The 14747-nt window shown below is 46.1% G+C and overlaps 4 protein-coding genes across 5 annotated transcripts; 2 read left to right on the top strand and 2 right to left on the bottom strand.

Annotated features, from left to right (window-relative positions):
* Window positions 1-93: 93 nt before the first annotated feature.
* On the bottom strand, window positions 94-4682 carry atad3 (ATPase family AAA domain containing 3). The gene is made up of 16 exons (XM_057029897.1): window positions 4375-4682; window positions 3810-3886; window positions 3572-3673; window positions 3233-3292; window positions 3005-3074; window positions 2747-2912; window positions 2552-2621; window positions 2240-2395; window positions 2093-2149; window positions 1884-2009; window positions 1671-1795; window positions 1541-1592; window positions 1393-1463; window positions 1148-1315; window positions 951-1059; window positions 94-870 (listed from the first exon to the last, which is right to left on the bottom strand). Exons 1-16 carry the CDS (start codon window positions 4565-4567, stop codon window positions 454-456), a joined length of 2019 nt encoding a protein of 672 aa, XP_056885877.1. The 5' UTR covers window positions 4568-4682; the 3' UTR covers window positions 94-453.
* Window positions 4683-5031: 349 nt separating this feature from the next.
* On the bottom strand, window positions 5032-6718 carry mrpl20 (mitochondrial ribosomal protein L20). Its single transcript, XM_057030678.1, has 4 exons — window positions 6504-6718; window positions 6249-6359; window positions 5969-6046; window positions 5032-5882 (listed from the first exon to the last, which is right to left on the bottom strand). The coding sequence occupies exons 1-4, from the start codon at window positions 6588-6590 to the stop codon at window positions 5709-5711; spliced, it is 450 nt and encodes a 149-aa protein (XP_056886658.1). The 5' UTR covers window positions 6591-6718; the 3' UTR covers window positions 5032-5708.
* A 226-nt stretch (window positions 6719-6944) lies between these two features.
* Window positions 6945-9939, top strand: sdhb (succinate dehydrogenase complex, subunit B, iron sulfur (Ip)). Its single transcript, XM_057030677.1, has 8 exons — window positions 6945-7103; window positions 7736-7869; window positions 8074-8159; window positions 8233-8369; window positions 8836-8952; window positions 9055-9156; window positions 9233-9355; window positions 9443-9939. The coding sequence occupies exons 1-8, from the start codon at window positions 7032-7034 to the stop codon at window positions 9521-9523; spliced, it is 852 nt and encodes a 283-aa protein (XP_056886657.1). The 5' UTR covers window positions 6945-7031; the 3' UTR covers window positions 9524-9939.
* A 912-nt stretch (window positions 9940-10851) lies between these two features.
* On the top strand, window positions 10852-14719 carry mfap2 (microfibril associated protein 2). 2 transcript variants are annotated; one of them, XM_057029433.1, is made up of 9 exons: window positions 10854-10995; window positions 12348-12413; window positions 12744-12791; window positions 13070-13096; window positions 13193-13255; window positions 13337-13378; window positions 13450-13537; window positions 13854-13927; window positions 14006-14719. In XM_057029433.1, the coding sequence occupies exons 2-9, from the start codon at window positions 12383-12385 to the stop codon at window positions 14107-14109; spliced, it is 477 nt and encodes a 158-aa protein (XP_056885413.1). In that variant the 5' UTR covers window positions 10854-10995; window positions 12348-12382; the 3' UTR covers window positions 14110-14719. The 2 variants fall into 2 exon arrangements, with proteins under 2 accessions (XP_056885414.1, XP_056885413.1); XM_057029434.1 differs by lacking the exon at window positions 12744-12791 and having other exon boundaries at window positions 10852-10995.
* The last annotated feature ends 28 nt before the right edge of the window (window positions 14720-14747 follow it).

The raw sequence follows: 14747 nt of genomic DNA, 5'->3' as shown, positions 1-14747 counted from the left end.
TGCAGTTTAAAGAGAAACACTGTGAGCAAACATTCGCACGGGGGTCACAGGGTCGATGCTGCAGCGATTTATTATAAACATCACAAAACAAAATTCAGGTGGTTTTATGTTCTTTATTTGAAATTTCAAGTAATGAGATCAGTTCTTCTAAATTTCAGGTGTGACACCCCCCACCCCACAGATTACAACATTTCAATCTAATCCAGTATGATACAGACTCAGCACTATGATGTCTGTAATAAACCTGTAATAACACCAGGGCTTCAGTGATTTAATCCTGCTCCGCTGTCCTCTAAACTGCTCAGTACACTTTCTTCAAGACTTGATATATTAGAACAAAGACAGACGAAGTTTGTTTTTAAATCTTTATCGCCGGCTGGATTCTACGCTGTCGTAAACGGCCCAACCAGTTGGACGACCTTTACACCAATCTTCAGAACCAGGGACGGCTCTTCAAACTGGAGTTCCATCCTTCGGGGGACGGGAAGCACTATTTTCGTCTTTCTCTTTGTTCTCACTGTCAGAGGAAGCAGCTTCTCCGCTGGCAGTGTCTCTACAGTCCTGTCCTGCTGGAACTCCACCTTCTGCCGACTGGTGTGTTTCAGGCGCACCTCTGGATTCTTGTTTGGCGTACATCTCTAACGCAGGAGCGATCATGTGTTCAGTCTGTGGGGTGCTGCTGAGGGGCAGATTAAAGCCCATTTTCCCACCAGTGGTTGTGGCCCTGGCTGGGGGAGGTGTGAGGGACTGGGCCTCCTCCTCCCCGCGCAGCCAATCCATCTTCTGATGGTGCTGCTTGACGGCATCGTCAACGCGGGCATCGATCATAGCCTCCGTCAGGACGCCATCTTCAGAGGAATATGCCGCTGCCTGGAAGGGGCAATGAGGTATTTGGATTATAACATGGCAAAAGAGTGATTTTAAATTCCGAAACAGAACAATAAACCTACCTGCCAGGCCACCCCCAGTTTGGAGATCTCTCTTCCAGACATTCCCTCTGTCCGCTTCGCTATCTCGGAGCATTTTTTACCATAGTCAAACTGAGCCAGCTTCATCCTCCTGCACAAACAAGCAACACAGATGTTTTCTTTTCCATCGGAATGTCACCACAATTACCGACCATCAGTTCCATCAGGGTTATACTCACTGTCTCCCCCCAGTGGCCGGCTCCAGCACATATTTGTCAAAGTACAACCGCACCAGTCGTTCCCTCTCCTCGGGACCTGGCAGGGCAAAGTTTACTATCTCGTCTATACGGTCATTGATGGCCCAGTCAAACTGCTCAGGCTGGTTACTGGCCAAGACCAGCATGAACCTGCAGGCAGGGAACCAGAGTTGTGTTGACAATTAACAATTTAAACATGTAATTGTGAGCAGAAGATCAATGTTTACTTGTTGCTCTGTTCTCCAGTGCGATACAAGAAGGCATTCAGGGTGGCTCTGAGGTCTTCACTGATCTTCTCCTGAAAGAACGAGTCCGCCCCAACAGTTAGATTTCAAAAAGTAGAACAAGGTTTGAGTCAAAAATGCGCAGACTTACAGTGGATCGCTTACGAAGGAATGCATCAGCTTCATCAACGAAAAGCAGAAGTCTGAAAAAGAGTAAAACCAACCATCTTTACATGATGATTTTGTGTTGACGGCAGTTACAGCAACAGTGGGCGGCCTACCCGTGCCGGCTCGTGCTAGCCCAGTCGAACACTTTGTGCATGGCGGTCACGCCGTCACGGCCCATCGGCGCAACATCACCACCAGTCATAATGGCGTAGTCCATCCCAGAATGCACTGCCAACTTCTACTCGATGCAAAAGAAGCTCCATAAGTTATGCAACAGCTTGACTTTCCTCATTCATGTCCGACAGCGCGCGATGACGCGAGCTTACCTTAGCAAACAGAGTTTTGCCAGTGCCTGGAGGACCGTACATGAGGACGTTCCTGTACAGGCCTCTGTTCTGCCTCGTATTCCTTGTTGCTATGGCAATGTCACGCACGCGCTCCTCCAACGAAGGCTGACAGAGGCAGACATAAGTGATTACCTAATTTGAAGATGCAAAACGTTCATGTTCAGGCAGCCCTTTCTGCATCCACTTACGCTGAGCACAACTCCCTCCAGGGCATCTTGAGGTTTGCTCTTCAGACGCTTGGCGGTCTTTACAGTTTCAGGTGGACAGAAACGGTAAAATTAGTTGGTGTTTTTTTTCTGTTGAAAACATCAGCATCGTCCGAACTGCTTAACTACCTTGATGGGATGCTTCATTGCCTCCCCTACAGTGAATCTTGATGTTTCCCGCACCAACGATGGCTTCCCGAGCCTGGCCTCGATGTAACGCCCCGCCACCGCCGTGGCGTTCCGGGCTGAATAGACGCCCACAGCTAAAAGCGTCAGACCTGCCACCTAGTGATGGACCAACACGCTGATATTAAAACCCTATTACAGCACAAGGGTGCCAGCACGTGGATGGATAAGTGTGAGGAAAAACTGACAAATAAACTCATTAACAGTGAATTTATCTGTGAATAACAGTAACAGTGATAACAGAGTGTGGCTCACAGTGGCTGTGACTTTGTCCCAGTCTGACACAAAGGCCCTGAATCCTTCTCCAAAGACAGCGCCTGCAGTCCTAAACAAGCAAGATTTATAGGTTTTAAATATTCATTTAAGGCAAAATGGTGGAGCACTGCAGGCTGAAAGACTGCACCCTTCACCCATACTAAATCATTCTTGAAGCAACATTTGAAATCTTACTTAATGGACTCCAGGACAGTTTGTCTGTGTTCAGCAGCCTTCAGACGGATCTGCTCGCGGATGATGTCGGCATTCTCCCTCTCCACGCGCCCTCGTGCTTTAGCCTCTGCCTCAATACGCAGGAGCTCGTTCTTATGCCTCAGCTCCATCTCGTGCTCTATCGTCGCTGTAGAAAAATCACCCAACACAACAAATGCACATAATCCCACACTGTTTCACAGCATCTGGCCTTTGCTGCAACAGTGGTGAGAGGCGTACCTTTTCTCATGGCCTCCTGTTTCTGTACGGACTCCTCCTGTTTGCGGAGATTTTCCTCATTCAGAGCTTGCTGTTGGAAAAAAGAGAGACCACTTTTTGATGTCTTACACACTTGCCCAGCATTCCACTAACTGCTGTAGGCTACACCAGTGATCGGCACAAGAAATGGAAATGGGATGACACGAATGGAAGTTGAGCAAGAAAATGAGCATTAGAAGACGGCCTCACCTGCTGCCGAAGTTGGTCTTCATAACGCTGTCTGGCCAATTTATCTTGATACTGAGCTCTCTGCAAAGAACCAAATGAAAACGTTGATAAGTGACACCATTTTTAAGACCAATTAATTTATATATACATGTTTCCTGGGAGTTTGCACTGTATCTTAATAATACCTTAAAGAAATTTACACTTCGGACTGGTTGATAGATAAAGAAAAGTGGCCTAATATCCAAAAGCCAAGTAAAATAAAATCAAAGGTCAGCTATTGAGGCACTAGTAAAACACCACAAAAACATTAGCAGCTGATTTGCTGTTTTAATATTTTATTAACAAGATTTTCGCTCTCACCGCTTGATTCTGTTTGGTCTCCTCATTCAGAGTTTTCCTCCTCTCTTCAGCCTGGGTACGTATTTGGTCCCCTTTCAGCTGCTCAACAGCTGCTTCATATTCCTGATGAAGGAGCAAAGGAAATGATGCTGCTGAACACAGGAAACTACTGGAGATGAGTGACGGACACATTTGAGCCATGAGCCCCAAGAAAGAGAGTTTTAACTACATCTTTTTGACAGTATGAGTTCTGTAGTACCTTAATTTTACTTTGATACTCCAAATGAGAGGTCTGCTCCTGCATCCGAGCCAGATCCAGAGCCTCCTTGGCATGGCCTGATGCATGTAAGAGGGGAGATGATGGAGGACATAAGTGACATCCATAACATAATAGTGACAAATAAATGTCTGACGTCACATTGATTACAATTATGTCGCGTGGAAACGCAGGAGATGCATGTAAACACACTGACCTGCAAACCACTGCATTTGTGTTGAGAAAAAAAAATCAATCTAGACACAAGAGTGGTGACCTTTGAACACCTACTAGTTTGAATGGAGGTAAGAAGCATGATGTTGCATGTTGTTGGTAACAGGAGCTCCAACGCGCTCCACATGATCAAATATAACCCATATAAGTGTTTGCTGAGGGCCATTCTCTGAATTTATGAAGGAGTGGGGCAACCATGAACCTCCTCATGAACACTCCACCCTCCTTAACGAAACACGATCTTAATGTTTGCCTATTAGCACTTAATATAAACTGGAGGGGCATTTAGTGCACCAGCCACGGAGCTCTCAGGTGTTGATTCTCCGATACTTACGGGACTTGTCGAGTTCCTTTGCCGCCTGTGCAGCCCGCTCCAGCCCGGTGGGATCGAAGTTGCTCCATTTGTCCTTGGGTTTATCTCCACCGCCACTGGAACCTCCGGCCGGTGGTGGTGGTGGTTCTGGTTGAGCTGGGAGGCCAGGGGGTACTTCAGGCTGCCCCTTATTCAAACCAAACAGCCACGACATTTTCAATAAAATTGCTAATAGAGGACAATTCTCCGGTTCTGTGTAGCAACGGCAAGAGAACTGTCACACCGCTCTTCCTCCACACGCGTTTCGCCGGAACAATCTGCGCATGCGCATCGGGAAGGTCGAACAACGTCAACGGTGATTAGCTACCAGCGAACAAGGATCCTCCTGATTGGCTGTTTCAGCAGAAGACTTCTGCAGAGGTCATTCTTTAAGCCCCGCCCAGAATGGGTACGGCGACAGCCGAGGGTCAAACACGAAGGTGTCCTTTAGTTGCATCAGGCAGTTTGTTCTAACTCGGTTGTTTCCCTTACGAAATATTTAATCGAACAAGTTGATATAAAAATTTAAATCGCCCTTAAAATTATAGTATAAAAAAACACGATGCTGTTCAGAATGCTATAGAAATCTACCTTCCAGCAATATTTTTCATTCAGAAAAAACAAGGCCAGTCAAAACAATTACATATCAAAGTGTTTAATGAATGTTAAAAAAAATCCACAAAAATGGCAAATAATTGTTTGTTCTTTCCATGAAAGACAAAATCATTACAACTTATACACACACTGCATTTGATACACACAAGATGCTTTGTGAAAATGGACAATTTTGATTATCAGACTTAAGGAATTTGCAGCTCAGAGGGCCAAACGGCAACTGTAACGTGTTCATTAGCAATTCTTTTGGATTATTAGATGACTGGGATGTTGTTAGTGTACAGGGCGACGCTGTGTATGTTTCTTGGAACAGGTCATATGAAACCCTAAAGAGATTAAAATAATCCAACAAGAATAATCTCTGAATTGCATAAAATCAGTGGATGGGTAAACACGTATACAATAAATATATGCATACACATGTTGCATGACGTAGTCAACTTAAACCCCTTGAAGTCAGGATATTTTTATGGTAAGCACAGTCGGATGATGAATGGAGTAACTTTGTAGTATGACGAAACATTCTGTTACCTGTATGTACATTAATAAATACTATGAACTGTTACACCGCCTTAAATGTTTATATGAAAGTGATTAACCGACGCAACACCTGAATCATGCATGTGTGTGAAACCCTTTGAGGAATATCTGCAAAACCATTCGCCAATAGCACATAGCAACTGTAATATCCACAAAGTCCTTTAACGTGATAGAGGTATACGAGAAAAGACCCCGTCGGGCTCTTTGCCGTCACCCAGTGCTGCCAGGAAACCTTCCTCTCTCCGCGCTTGTGCCAGTTTTGCAAGTGAGAGGAATGTGCGGGGTTCTGTGATCGCCATCTCGCTGATAACGCGTCTGTTGAGTTGCACGCTGCTCTGTAAGCACACAGAGAGGGGGGACACTTAGTATTCATGAAAATGACTGCAGAATACACAAAGAAGAAAGTGGTAATGGAACTGACCTTGGCAAGGTTGTGCACCAGGACGGGATACTTCATGCCATGCTCTCGTGATGCTGCGGCAATGCGTGAGATCCACAGCTGGATTAATAAAAGTAGAAAAAATATCATTGGCAACTTGAATTGCCTTGTTCACCTGTGTATTAGCACCTAAACGCTGTAACATTAAGTTAGAGATTTTGGTTGGATTAACGAGTGTGCTGCCAAAAAGTTGGGTGGCTTTGGTGCATAAAAGACATGACGATTATTTCCCAAAACACCTTTTACAATATTCTGTTCTCACCGTTCTCATGTTGCGTTTTTTAAGCACCCGAGATTTGGTGGCGTACACGAAGGCTCGTCTGACCGCCCGGACCGCCAGACTGTAGCACCGGTTCTTTCTGCCTCTGAAATGCTGTTAAAGGAAACCACGGGGGGACAACAAACGACTTGCTGATTATGAGAGGGAAAATATTATTTTAAATGTAGTAACGCCACAGAAAACACTGTAAAGATGAAACCATGCCTCGTTTCCTCCAGAGCATAGTCACGTCCTTACCCGTGCATGTTTGAGAAGTTCTTGAACTTTCCAGTATCTGTCAGGTCCTCGGTTTCTAATCCAAGACGATACCGTCAAGAATACCATGTCTGCTGCTTAAATGCACCCCTGAACCCAGAGGTCCTTTGTGGAAACCAATAGTAGATTCTCTACGGAGACAATGTTGCATATGTCCGGTTCACACGCCGAACCCACGGCTGACAGAGGAGTTTAGTGTTTGGTTCGTTTTATGAACCACGATATCTGGAGTACGTGTGCCGTCACTTTTAACCTCCCTGGCTTTACTGATGCAAAGAGATTTAGCGTCGTTATTAAGTTGGGGTCCGCTACAAAGGGCAGTTATGGTAATATGAGGGAAATAAAGAAAATTTCAAAAGGCGAATCCAATATTTTAACCCAATTTCCTCTTCTCACCAAGGCGGGGGAACGGGAGACAGCGTGAAGCAAAACAGGCGCCTCTCCTAACGGTATGACGCAGTCGGAGTGGATGCTGGGATTGCTTCCACTGTAAGGTCACGGTGATCCAACATGTCGGGAGCTGGCTTCACGTCCTTGAGCCGCTGTGCTGTTTTGGCGTTCCGCTCCACCACAGGGCCTGTGGTATGTTGACAATCACTTAATTTAATAAAGAGTTATCGAGCCACTGTTGTAGGTTCGAGCCTCCGTCGGTGGTGCTGTTTGAGGCAGACCGACACTTGAATGCAGCACCTTGTGTCGGCGGGCTCCGTCTATACATTGAATCTAATTTAGCCTTTAACAAACTCGTCCAGCCAGACTTAAATAATGCCCAGTTAATCCTTAGTTGTTTATAAATCAGTCCAGGCAGAATTGCTCCTTTTTATATGTCGCCTTTTCTCTTAACCACCTATTTTTTTTGCCCCAGTAAAGTCTCATTTTCCTTATCGACTGCAAAACTAAAATTAAATGCACTGCTGAAACTTTAAATTATTATAAGAGACAAACTAAACCTAAAAACTTGCTACCTCCACAGCATGCGGTAATAACAGTACCTGCTCTGTAACTACACAGGTGAGTTAATTAGAAAGGAAGGTTACAGAACTGTTATTACCGATGACGTGAATGCATCACTTCAAGCAGCTCAGTTTCCTTTTATCAATGAACTTTAAACTCTAAAACAGATCACAGCACCAATTAGTCGTTTTAAACAGTTTTCATTTTAAACAATGTTGTGAATTTTCTTTTTCATTTTAAATTTGGTGTGTGTTATTCAGGCAGTGCGATATGCCCAGACAGCAGCAGCTCCGGCAGCACAGCCACGAATAAAGAAGTTTCAGGTGTACAGGTGGGACCCAGACACTCCAGGGGACAAACCTCGCATGCAGACATACGACATCGACCTCAACACGTAAGTTACATACAAGTGAACGGCTGACAGCGCTGTGTCGTCTGTCTGGCGACGTAGTCTCTTCTCATGCTATAAAATATTTCATTGGTAGTTCTCTCTATCTTCCATCCATTAAACTATCTGGAATTTTTTTTGACGAGAAAAAAAAAAAGCAGAAATCCCATCTGTTCCTTTTCTAACCCAGTCTGGTTTCTGTTCCTGTAGTTGTGGACCAATGGTTCTCGATGCTCTGATCAAAATCAAAAATGAGATCGATTCGACTCTGACCTTTCGCCGCTCCTGCAGAGAGGGTCAGTAACAGGGTCAGTTACCTTAACAGATTCTACATGCAGGTTCTTCATTTGTGTGTTTGTTTAAATGAAGGTATTTGTGGGTCGTGTGCAATGAACATTAACGGAGGCAATACGCTTGCCTGTCTGAACAAGATTGACACCAACACCAGCAAACCAACCAAGATCTACCCTCTGCCACATATGTATGTGGTGAAGGACCTGGTGCCTGTGAGTAAACGATGACTCTCACTAACATTAACTGAAGCTCAATAGCTCTGCTCTTACACAACATACATGTTAAATATCTGAGGTTTGTTTATAAGAAATAACTTCAGAGTTTTATTTATTGTCTGCCAGTCAACAGATACACGCTACAGTTACGTGGCTTTGCGTGGCCCAAATGTCTAACAGAAGAAGCCAAAAACTAAACAAGGTCCATGAACAATATGGAGAGTGCTCACTCTTATTCACTGGCTACCAGATTACCACAGTTTAACTTCATGTATCAGGGTCTTGTTAACGAGTGATGGGAGAATGGATTGAGACCCTCCCCTGTGGTAATGCTCTGGCATCGGGTCAGGGTGCCCACCAGCAGCCAGAAACAATCCATTTACACAACTTTAATAGCATAAGCATGAGGAGTGTGTCAGCACCAGTGCCGTTATACAGCTGATTGGATTGTTTGTGTTTGTAGGACATGAGTAACTTCTATGCCCAGTACAAGTCAATTGAACCCTACCTGAAGAAGAAGGATGAGGCCAATGAAGGGAAGGAGCAGTACCTGCAGTCTGTGCAGGACAGACAGAAACTGGTACATTTTTGTCTTTGTCGCCATAGAATTCTGCTGTTGTGATCGTGTGAGACCAATAATCTGATGTATAATAATCATATTCTAATAACTGATCTGCTGCAGGATGGCCTGTATGAGTGTATCCTGTGTGCCTGCTGTAGCACCAGCTGCCCCAGCTACTGGTGGAACGGAGACAAGTACCTCGGCCCCGCCGTACTAATGCAGGTGAGCGCCGAATCCACGGGTCGGACGTCCCCACGAACGGTGCAGCTGACGGGCGCTGCGTCCTTTTACCCCTCAGGCGTATCGTTGGATGATCGACTCCCGAGACGATTTCACGGAGGAGCGTCTGTCCAAGCTGCAGGACCCGTTCTCGCTCTACCGCTGCCACACTATCATGAACTGCACTAAGACCTGTCCAAAGGTAACCTGTCAGCACACAAATATTCCACTTCCTGGTTTTTAAATATTATTGATCACTGCTAATCTAAGATTGTTATTACTGCTTTAGGGTCTGAACCCAGGAAAAGCGATCGCTGAAATTAAGAAAATGATGGCCACATACAAGGAGAAGAAGGCCGCCACCGCCTGAAACTCCCCTAGATGTTGTGTACCACCCTCATTGATTGAATTATGTATTGATTAAACTGCTCATTAGGTCTGAAGGGCCTGTACAGCTGCTCACAGTTCGCACATGCTGCACTCTCCGCTAGAGGTGTGTGTCTGCGTGTGTGGTGGGAGGAGCAGGTGTTACTTAAACGCACATGTACAGTATGAATGCAAGAGAGTGTGTGTGAGTCTTATACTGTAACAGATGTATTTATCTCCAACTGTTATTCCTGTGTGCTTGTGCATTGTTGAGAGATGACAAGGAAGCAGCTTTCTTACATTTTTAGCGCTTGTTGCTCTTTCCTTAAGCCTCAGAGACACGTGTCACATGGTCCCTCAGATCCTTCTGCATGCCATCCGCAACTTGTTTTGATGGAATAAATCGTCGAACCGCATAAATCTCCTCTGCTTATTTTTCTGTCTTCAATCTACACATCCATTCTCTGTAGCAGTGAGTAGGTTGGCCTCTAGGTGTCACTGTCCTCAATGTCCAGCTGCGACGGCAGCACCATTCTAAGAAACTGGACTGCACAGACGTATTGACAATGTTCCTCTAAGCTCTTAGAAATAAGTGTTAAGTGTAATTAAAGTGTGTAGCCCAATGTCTTAGACAGGTGCTTGTTGATAGATGCTTTGCTGCAAACGTGCAGTATATGATAATCGAGTAAAAACGGGAAATAATGGTGAAAAAATCTTGACTGGAGATAAAACGATCAGAATACATGCTGCCTGTCAAAGTTCAAAACTAAAAACAATGGATGCGATCCATGTAGGAATCCATTAAACTGCTATGTCTCAGTTTGCAGCGCCCGTTTAAACGCAAATCACATGGGATCTGGTTTAAAAGTGCATATTTGAGACTATAGGAGCTAAATTGGATTTACAAACACCCAGCAGAGCTGCAGAGCATTGGTGTCTCCTCTTGCGATTATATACTATATAGGATTTCAACAATACCATTTATTAATTTTGTTTTACGCATAGTTTGACGTGGATTCCACTTTCCATTTACGCGTGAATAAAATAACTAAGTAAATATAAAAACGCCCCCTAGTAGACACGTTAGATACTAGAAAATGCTGAAGATTTGAATGATGTTTAGATCTCTTGGCTGTTAACTCGAGTGATCCAGTAAATCTTTTGAGGGGTGACATTCACTACATTGTCCTTGCATTCACTATTTAACACGGATTTCCACATCGTTGCGTTGCGGTTTTATTGGATTCGTGATATTGAGGCGGAATAAAAGTGCAGAAACTGTACTAACAGTGGCAGATGGGCCATGAGTCGAGAGGTTCTGGCAGACTCGGGCTTTCTTCTGGTTGCTGGAGGCTGGGACTGGACGGGGAGGAGACTACAGATGCGGGGTGGTACAATGTGGCGCTGCGAGGTCCTTCTGCACTCCCAGGACTCATGAGAGCAGAAGACAGTCGGAGCAAACCGAGTCGACCTTTGGTGAGAATGCCGCTTTTTGCCTGCACCTTTCCCCCACATTCTTAGCTGCACCTACTTGTGTTTGCATCGCAGGCGCGTTCCGTCCTAAACTGTAAACTTTGCTTCCGTTTGTGATGGGGGACGGGGAGCGGGATCCGAGGTTAGAAGGGGATTCCTCGATCCGCGTCTCAGCCTTTCAGCAAACTGGTTAATTGTTAATCTACGCGAACGTTGAGGCTGTTGAAAGCTGACATGTGGTCCTGTGTTTTCACTGGAGAGAAGAAGGAGGAGGGACTGGACAAGCACACGCACGCACGCACGCACGCACACACTCAAAGGTTCAAAGAGGGCATGTAGCGAGGCCTTTCTAGGTTTATGTATGTATTTGTTTGTTCAGGCTGCCATAAATACCTTACAGCTAACTACATCAACAGAAAACAGCAGCACATCCTCTGGTCCCCCTTCTTTCAAACGGCTACGTGTGCGTGCGCGTGTGTAGATGAGAGGGAGTTGGGGTCTCTAGATGGGAAGGCTGCAACTAGTTGAGAAAAAAAAGAGGGGGGGGGGTAATCTGTCCCAGATGTGTGCTGTGAAAACATATGGTTTCTGATAGCCACTGTGATGTACAAAAAGAATGAGTGTGTGTGTGTGTGTGTGTGTGTGTGTGTGTGTGTGTGTGTGTGTGTGTGTGTGTGTGTGATGTTGGAACACATACAAACATTTAAAGATTTATTGATGCTTATTCAATTTTGGACTCCAGCATCTGCACGCAGCTGAAGAAAAAGTGGGAGCTTCGAGGAGACGGATGCATATTTTTCCACTCAGTTTAAAGCACCGACGGGCTGCTCGGTCGCAGGTTTGAATCTCGATGGCCGACGGCGCTGTTGATGCGTCTTTAGCCGCCAAACCCGAGCGGCTCTTTTCGACCAATGAAGCGAGGGAGAAAGAAAGAGGGAGAGGGTCAGCGAGGGTGTCAGAAGGGAAACGACGGCTGTGGAGACAGAGGGAATAAAGGAGGGAGGGGGGGGAACGGAGAGAGGAGGGTGGGTTCCAGGGGTCCTCTGTTTCTTCTCCTGGAATGCAGCTCTGGGACCGTCTGCCGCAGCGCAAGAGCAGGAAAGCAGAGAGATTGTTCTTCGGAAGGCCGAGGCGCTGCATTCTTGCTTTGGGTTTTCTCCCCCTTTCTTCCTCTGGCCCTGGTTATTTGGGGCCATAGGAGGAGGGAGGACATGGGGGGGGGGGTCACAGCGGGCGGTAAGGTGAGAGAGGGCAGGGAAAATAGCGAGGAGGACCAGCCAGACTGCACACTTCATTCCTCCTAATCACTTTTGATGGTTAACGCTCTCCTTATCCCCCCCCCCCCCCCCCCCCAGTGTTCCAGGCAGTCTACCTCCCGCCCAGAGTGACCATGAGAGTCCTCCTTCTAATCTGCATGCCAGGTAACGCCGCCATCCTGCGCCATCTGGCCACAATCGGTGAAACGACCACAGTCTGTGGCCAGTTGCGCTCCTGCCAGCAGGAGATTGAGGTCATCCTTGCGTGTGCAACTGGAAACAGGCTGATTTTGGTCCAACACTAACACGGCGGCTGCTATAACGACCTGCCTAATTTGCCGTATTGAACGTTGTGAAATCGTTTACCTTTGAGTAGTCGAGGACGATACAGAGGTACGGTCCTGGATGGGGTTGTCAGGAGAGTAGCACTTGAGTGTCGACTGTTTCGCCCGTTTTCATGACTTGTGTTTCACTGTCGTCACAAACCGTCCACAGCTGTGCTGCTCGCCCAGGCCCAGTACCAGGAACCCTTCCCTTTTTTGGGTGAGTTGGTTAGAAGAACATTGGCTTTAATTGTTCCAGCTCTGCACATGTGTTCTCCATTGCTCCCCGATGTATCACCTAGCCTCGAGGACCACCTCTCCCGCGTGTTGAGAACGGCTTTAACCACGGCTAAAACTTCTTGTTCTTTCGTAAACATCTTGCATGCAAAGGCCATTACTGCGCACGGCCACACTCTTCAACGTGCACTTCTTGTGTGAAGGTGCTTCATTCTGTGTGTTGGAGACGATTAATCATTTTCTCTCCTTTCTTTGTTCCAGAGGACTTTGGGCTAGATTATTTTCCTGGTAAAGTCCTTTCAGTTTCAGATGAATATTCCTCATCTATATTTACATTATATTAGAACATGTTTTAAAATATGAACTCCCCTCTTTGCTGTTCAGAAACCACAGATTCTCAGTTTCAGCTGCTTCAGGGCAAGCCGGGGGTTCGTCCAGAGAAGCCAGGTGGGTGGACGCTCTCTTCCAGTCTGAATTCTGATGTTTAAGATGTTGGTCAGTGACTCATTTATACACGTGCGATATCAGAGTCTGACCTGGTGACGGAGCCCACAGAGCCCGGCCCTCTGGGTAAGAAAGGCAGCAGTTGGCTGGTAACCAGGCAGTAGTTTAGTGGATCTGATGGTGCTGTTGGTGTCCAGATTGCAGGGAGGAGCAGTATCCCTGCACCAGACTCTACTCTGTTCACAAGCCATGCAAACAGTGTCTGAACAGCCTCTGCTTCTACAGGTATGCCCCCCCCCCCCCCCCTTCCCCCCCGCTGTTACTCAAGATGTGACCAATGGCGCGACTTAATGATCTTGATGATATTACTAATGGTGTCCCTGATAATGGTCTTAGTGATGTCATCACAGATGGTCTTAATTATTAATGCTGTTAGACAACGGTTGATTTTGATGGCACAAATTGGCACATTTTCAGATGATTAACTACACACCTGTTCATTCATTATTGGCTTTGAATTTAAGCCAGACTGTCTGGAGGAGGAAGAGCGACTCCTCTGTAGGTTATCCCGACTTGATGTTTGACTATGTTCTTCATTCAGTTTGCGACGAGTGTATGTCATCAACAAAGAGGTGTGTGTGAGGACCGTGTGTGCACACGAAGAGCTGCTCAGAGGTGGGTTGGCTGCGTGTCCTCTCGCTCGTTGGTGCTTCACAGCAGCTAATTTGAACTTGTGCGTGTGTGTGTGTCCAGCGGACCTGTGTCGTGATCAGTTCTCTCGCTGCGGGGTGGCAGCACTGAGTGGCGGCTGCTCATCGCTGGGAGGAAGCTGTGGGAAAAGCTGTGGAGGCTGCTGATGGAACGTGGACGTCAGGGATTCTATCTGCCCGGATACTGCCGCACTCTACATCCCCTTACCATCTCATTCTCTATGATCCTCATGTACGAGTCATTACTCCCGTGCTTAAAGCACTTGTGTGTCTGATTTCCTATGTTTGTTCTTTTATTTTTCTATATCTGTGTACGGTTGACTATACTCCAAAGAACATTGATGATTGTATAAATCACTGGTGCTATATTATCTATTACAGATGCACATGGCATCTTTTTTTTGGCATATTTTACCATATTAATCCCATGCTTTGTTTTTGTTGGTATCTTACTGTACATGCGTCAAAAAGCAGTTAATGTCACGATGATCAGCTCATCCACAGTGGGCGCTGTGCTCTGACATCAGACAGGAATAGTCAGTCTCCAGCCGTCAGCAGTGTGTGAGATGTGTGAGGAAACGAGTGGTGAGTGACCTCAGATGTTCTACTACTGCCACCTGGATCGCTGCATAGCAGTCGAGTTAACGTGTACTAATCCCAGTAAGAACGGGTGCTGGCCTCTGTACTACTGCTTCATCAAAAAAAACAAAAAACTGTCACTATAAAGACTGGGAAAAATAAATGTTTTTTTACTACAGCTGGCGTGGGTCACGACTCGTCTGTGT

This window comes from Takifugu flavidus, chromosome 4 (genome assembly GCF_003711565.1).
Source record: "Takifugu flavidus isolate HTHZ2018 chromosome 4, ASM371156v2, whole genome shotgun sequence".
In the NCBI taxonomy this organism is placed as follows: domain Eukaryota; kingdom Metazoa; phylum Chordata; class Actinopteri; order Tetraodontiformes; family Tetraodontidae; genus Takifugu; species Takifugu flavidus.
This window is presented reverse-complemented; position numbering and strand designations above follow the sequence as displayed.

Excerpts from the sequence above, each read along its gene's own strand:
- atad3 (XM_057029897.1), bottom strand. The coding sequence starts at position 4,567 with ATGTCGTGGCTGTTTGGTTTGAATAAGGGGCAGCCTGAAGTACCCCCT. Across the intron at positions 2,622-2,746 it reads ACTGTCCTGGAGTCCATTAA|GACTGCAGGCGCTGTCTTTG; the intron begins GTAAGATTTCAA and ends TTGCTTGTTTAG. Across the intron at positions 871-950 it reads AACTGGGGGTGGCCTGGCAG|GCAGCGGCATATTCCTCTGA; the intron begins GTAGGTTTATTG and ends TGCCCCTTCCAG.
- sdhb (XM_057030677.1), top strand. The coding sequence starts at position 7,032 with ATGTCGGGAGCTGGCTTCACGTCCTTGAGCCGCTGTGCTGTTTTGGCG. Across the intron at positions 8,370-8,835 it reads TGGTGAAGGACCTGGTGCCT|GACATGAGTAACTTCTATGC; the intron begins GTGAGTAAACGA and ends TTGTGTTTGTAG. Across the intron at positions 9,356-9,442 it reads GCACTAAGACCTGTCCAAAG|GGTCTGAACCCAGGAAAAGC; the intron begins GTAACCTGTCAG and ends TTACTGCTTTAG.
- mfap2 (XM_057029433.1), top strand. The coding sequence starts at position 12,383 with ATGAGAGTCCTCCTTCTAATCTGCATGCCAG. Across the intron at positions 12,414-12,743 it reads CCTTCTAATCTGCATGCCAG|CTGTGCTGCTCGCCCAGGCC; the intron begins GTAACGCCGCCA and ends AACCGTCCACAG. Across the intron at positions 13,256-13,336 it reads GGTTCGTCCAGAGAAGCCAG|AGTCTGACCTGGTGACGGAG; the intron begins GTGGGTGGACGC and ends GTGCGATATCAG.
- mrpl20 (XM_057030678.1), bottom strand. The coding sequence starts at position 6,590 with ATGGTATTCTTGACGGTATCGTCTTGGATTAGAAACCGAGGACCTGAC. Across the intron at positions 6,047-6,248 it reads AAAAACGCAACATGAGAACG|CTGTGGATCTCACGCATTGC; the intron begins GTGAGAACAGAA and ends TTATTAATCCAG. Across the intron at positions 5,883-5,968 it reads TGGTGCACAACCTTGCCAAG|AGCAGCGTGCAACTCAACAG; the intron begins GTCAGTTCCATT and ends GTGTGCTTACAG.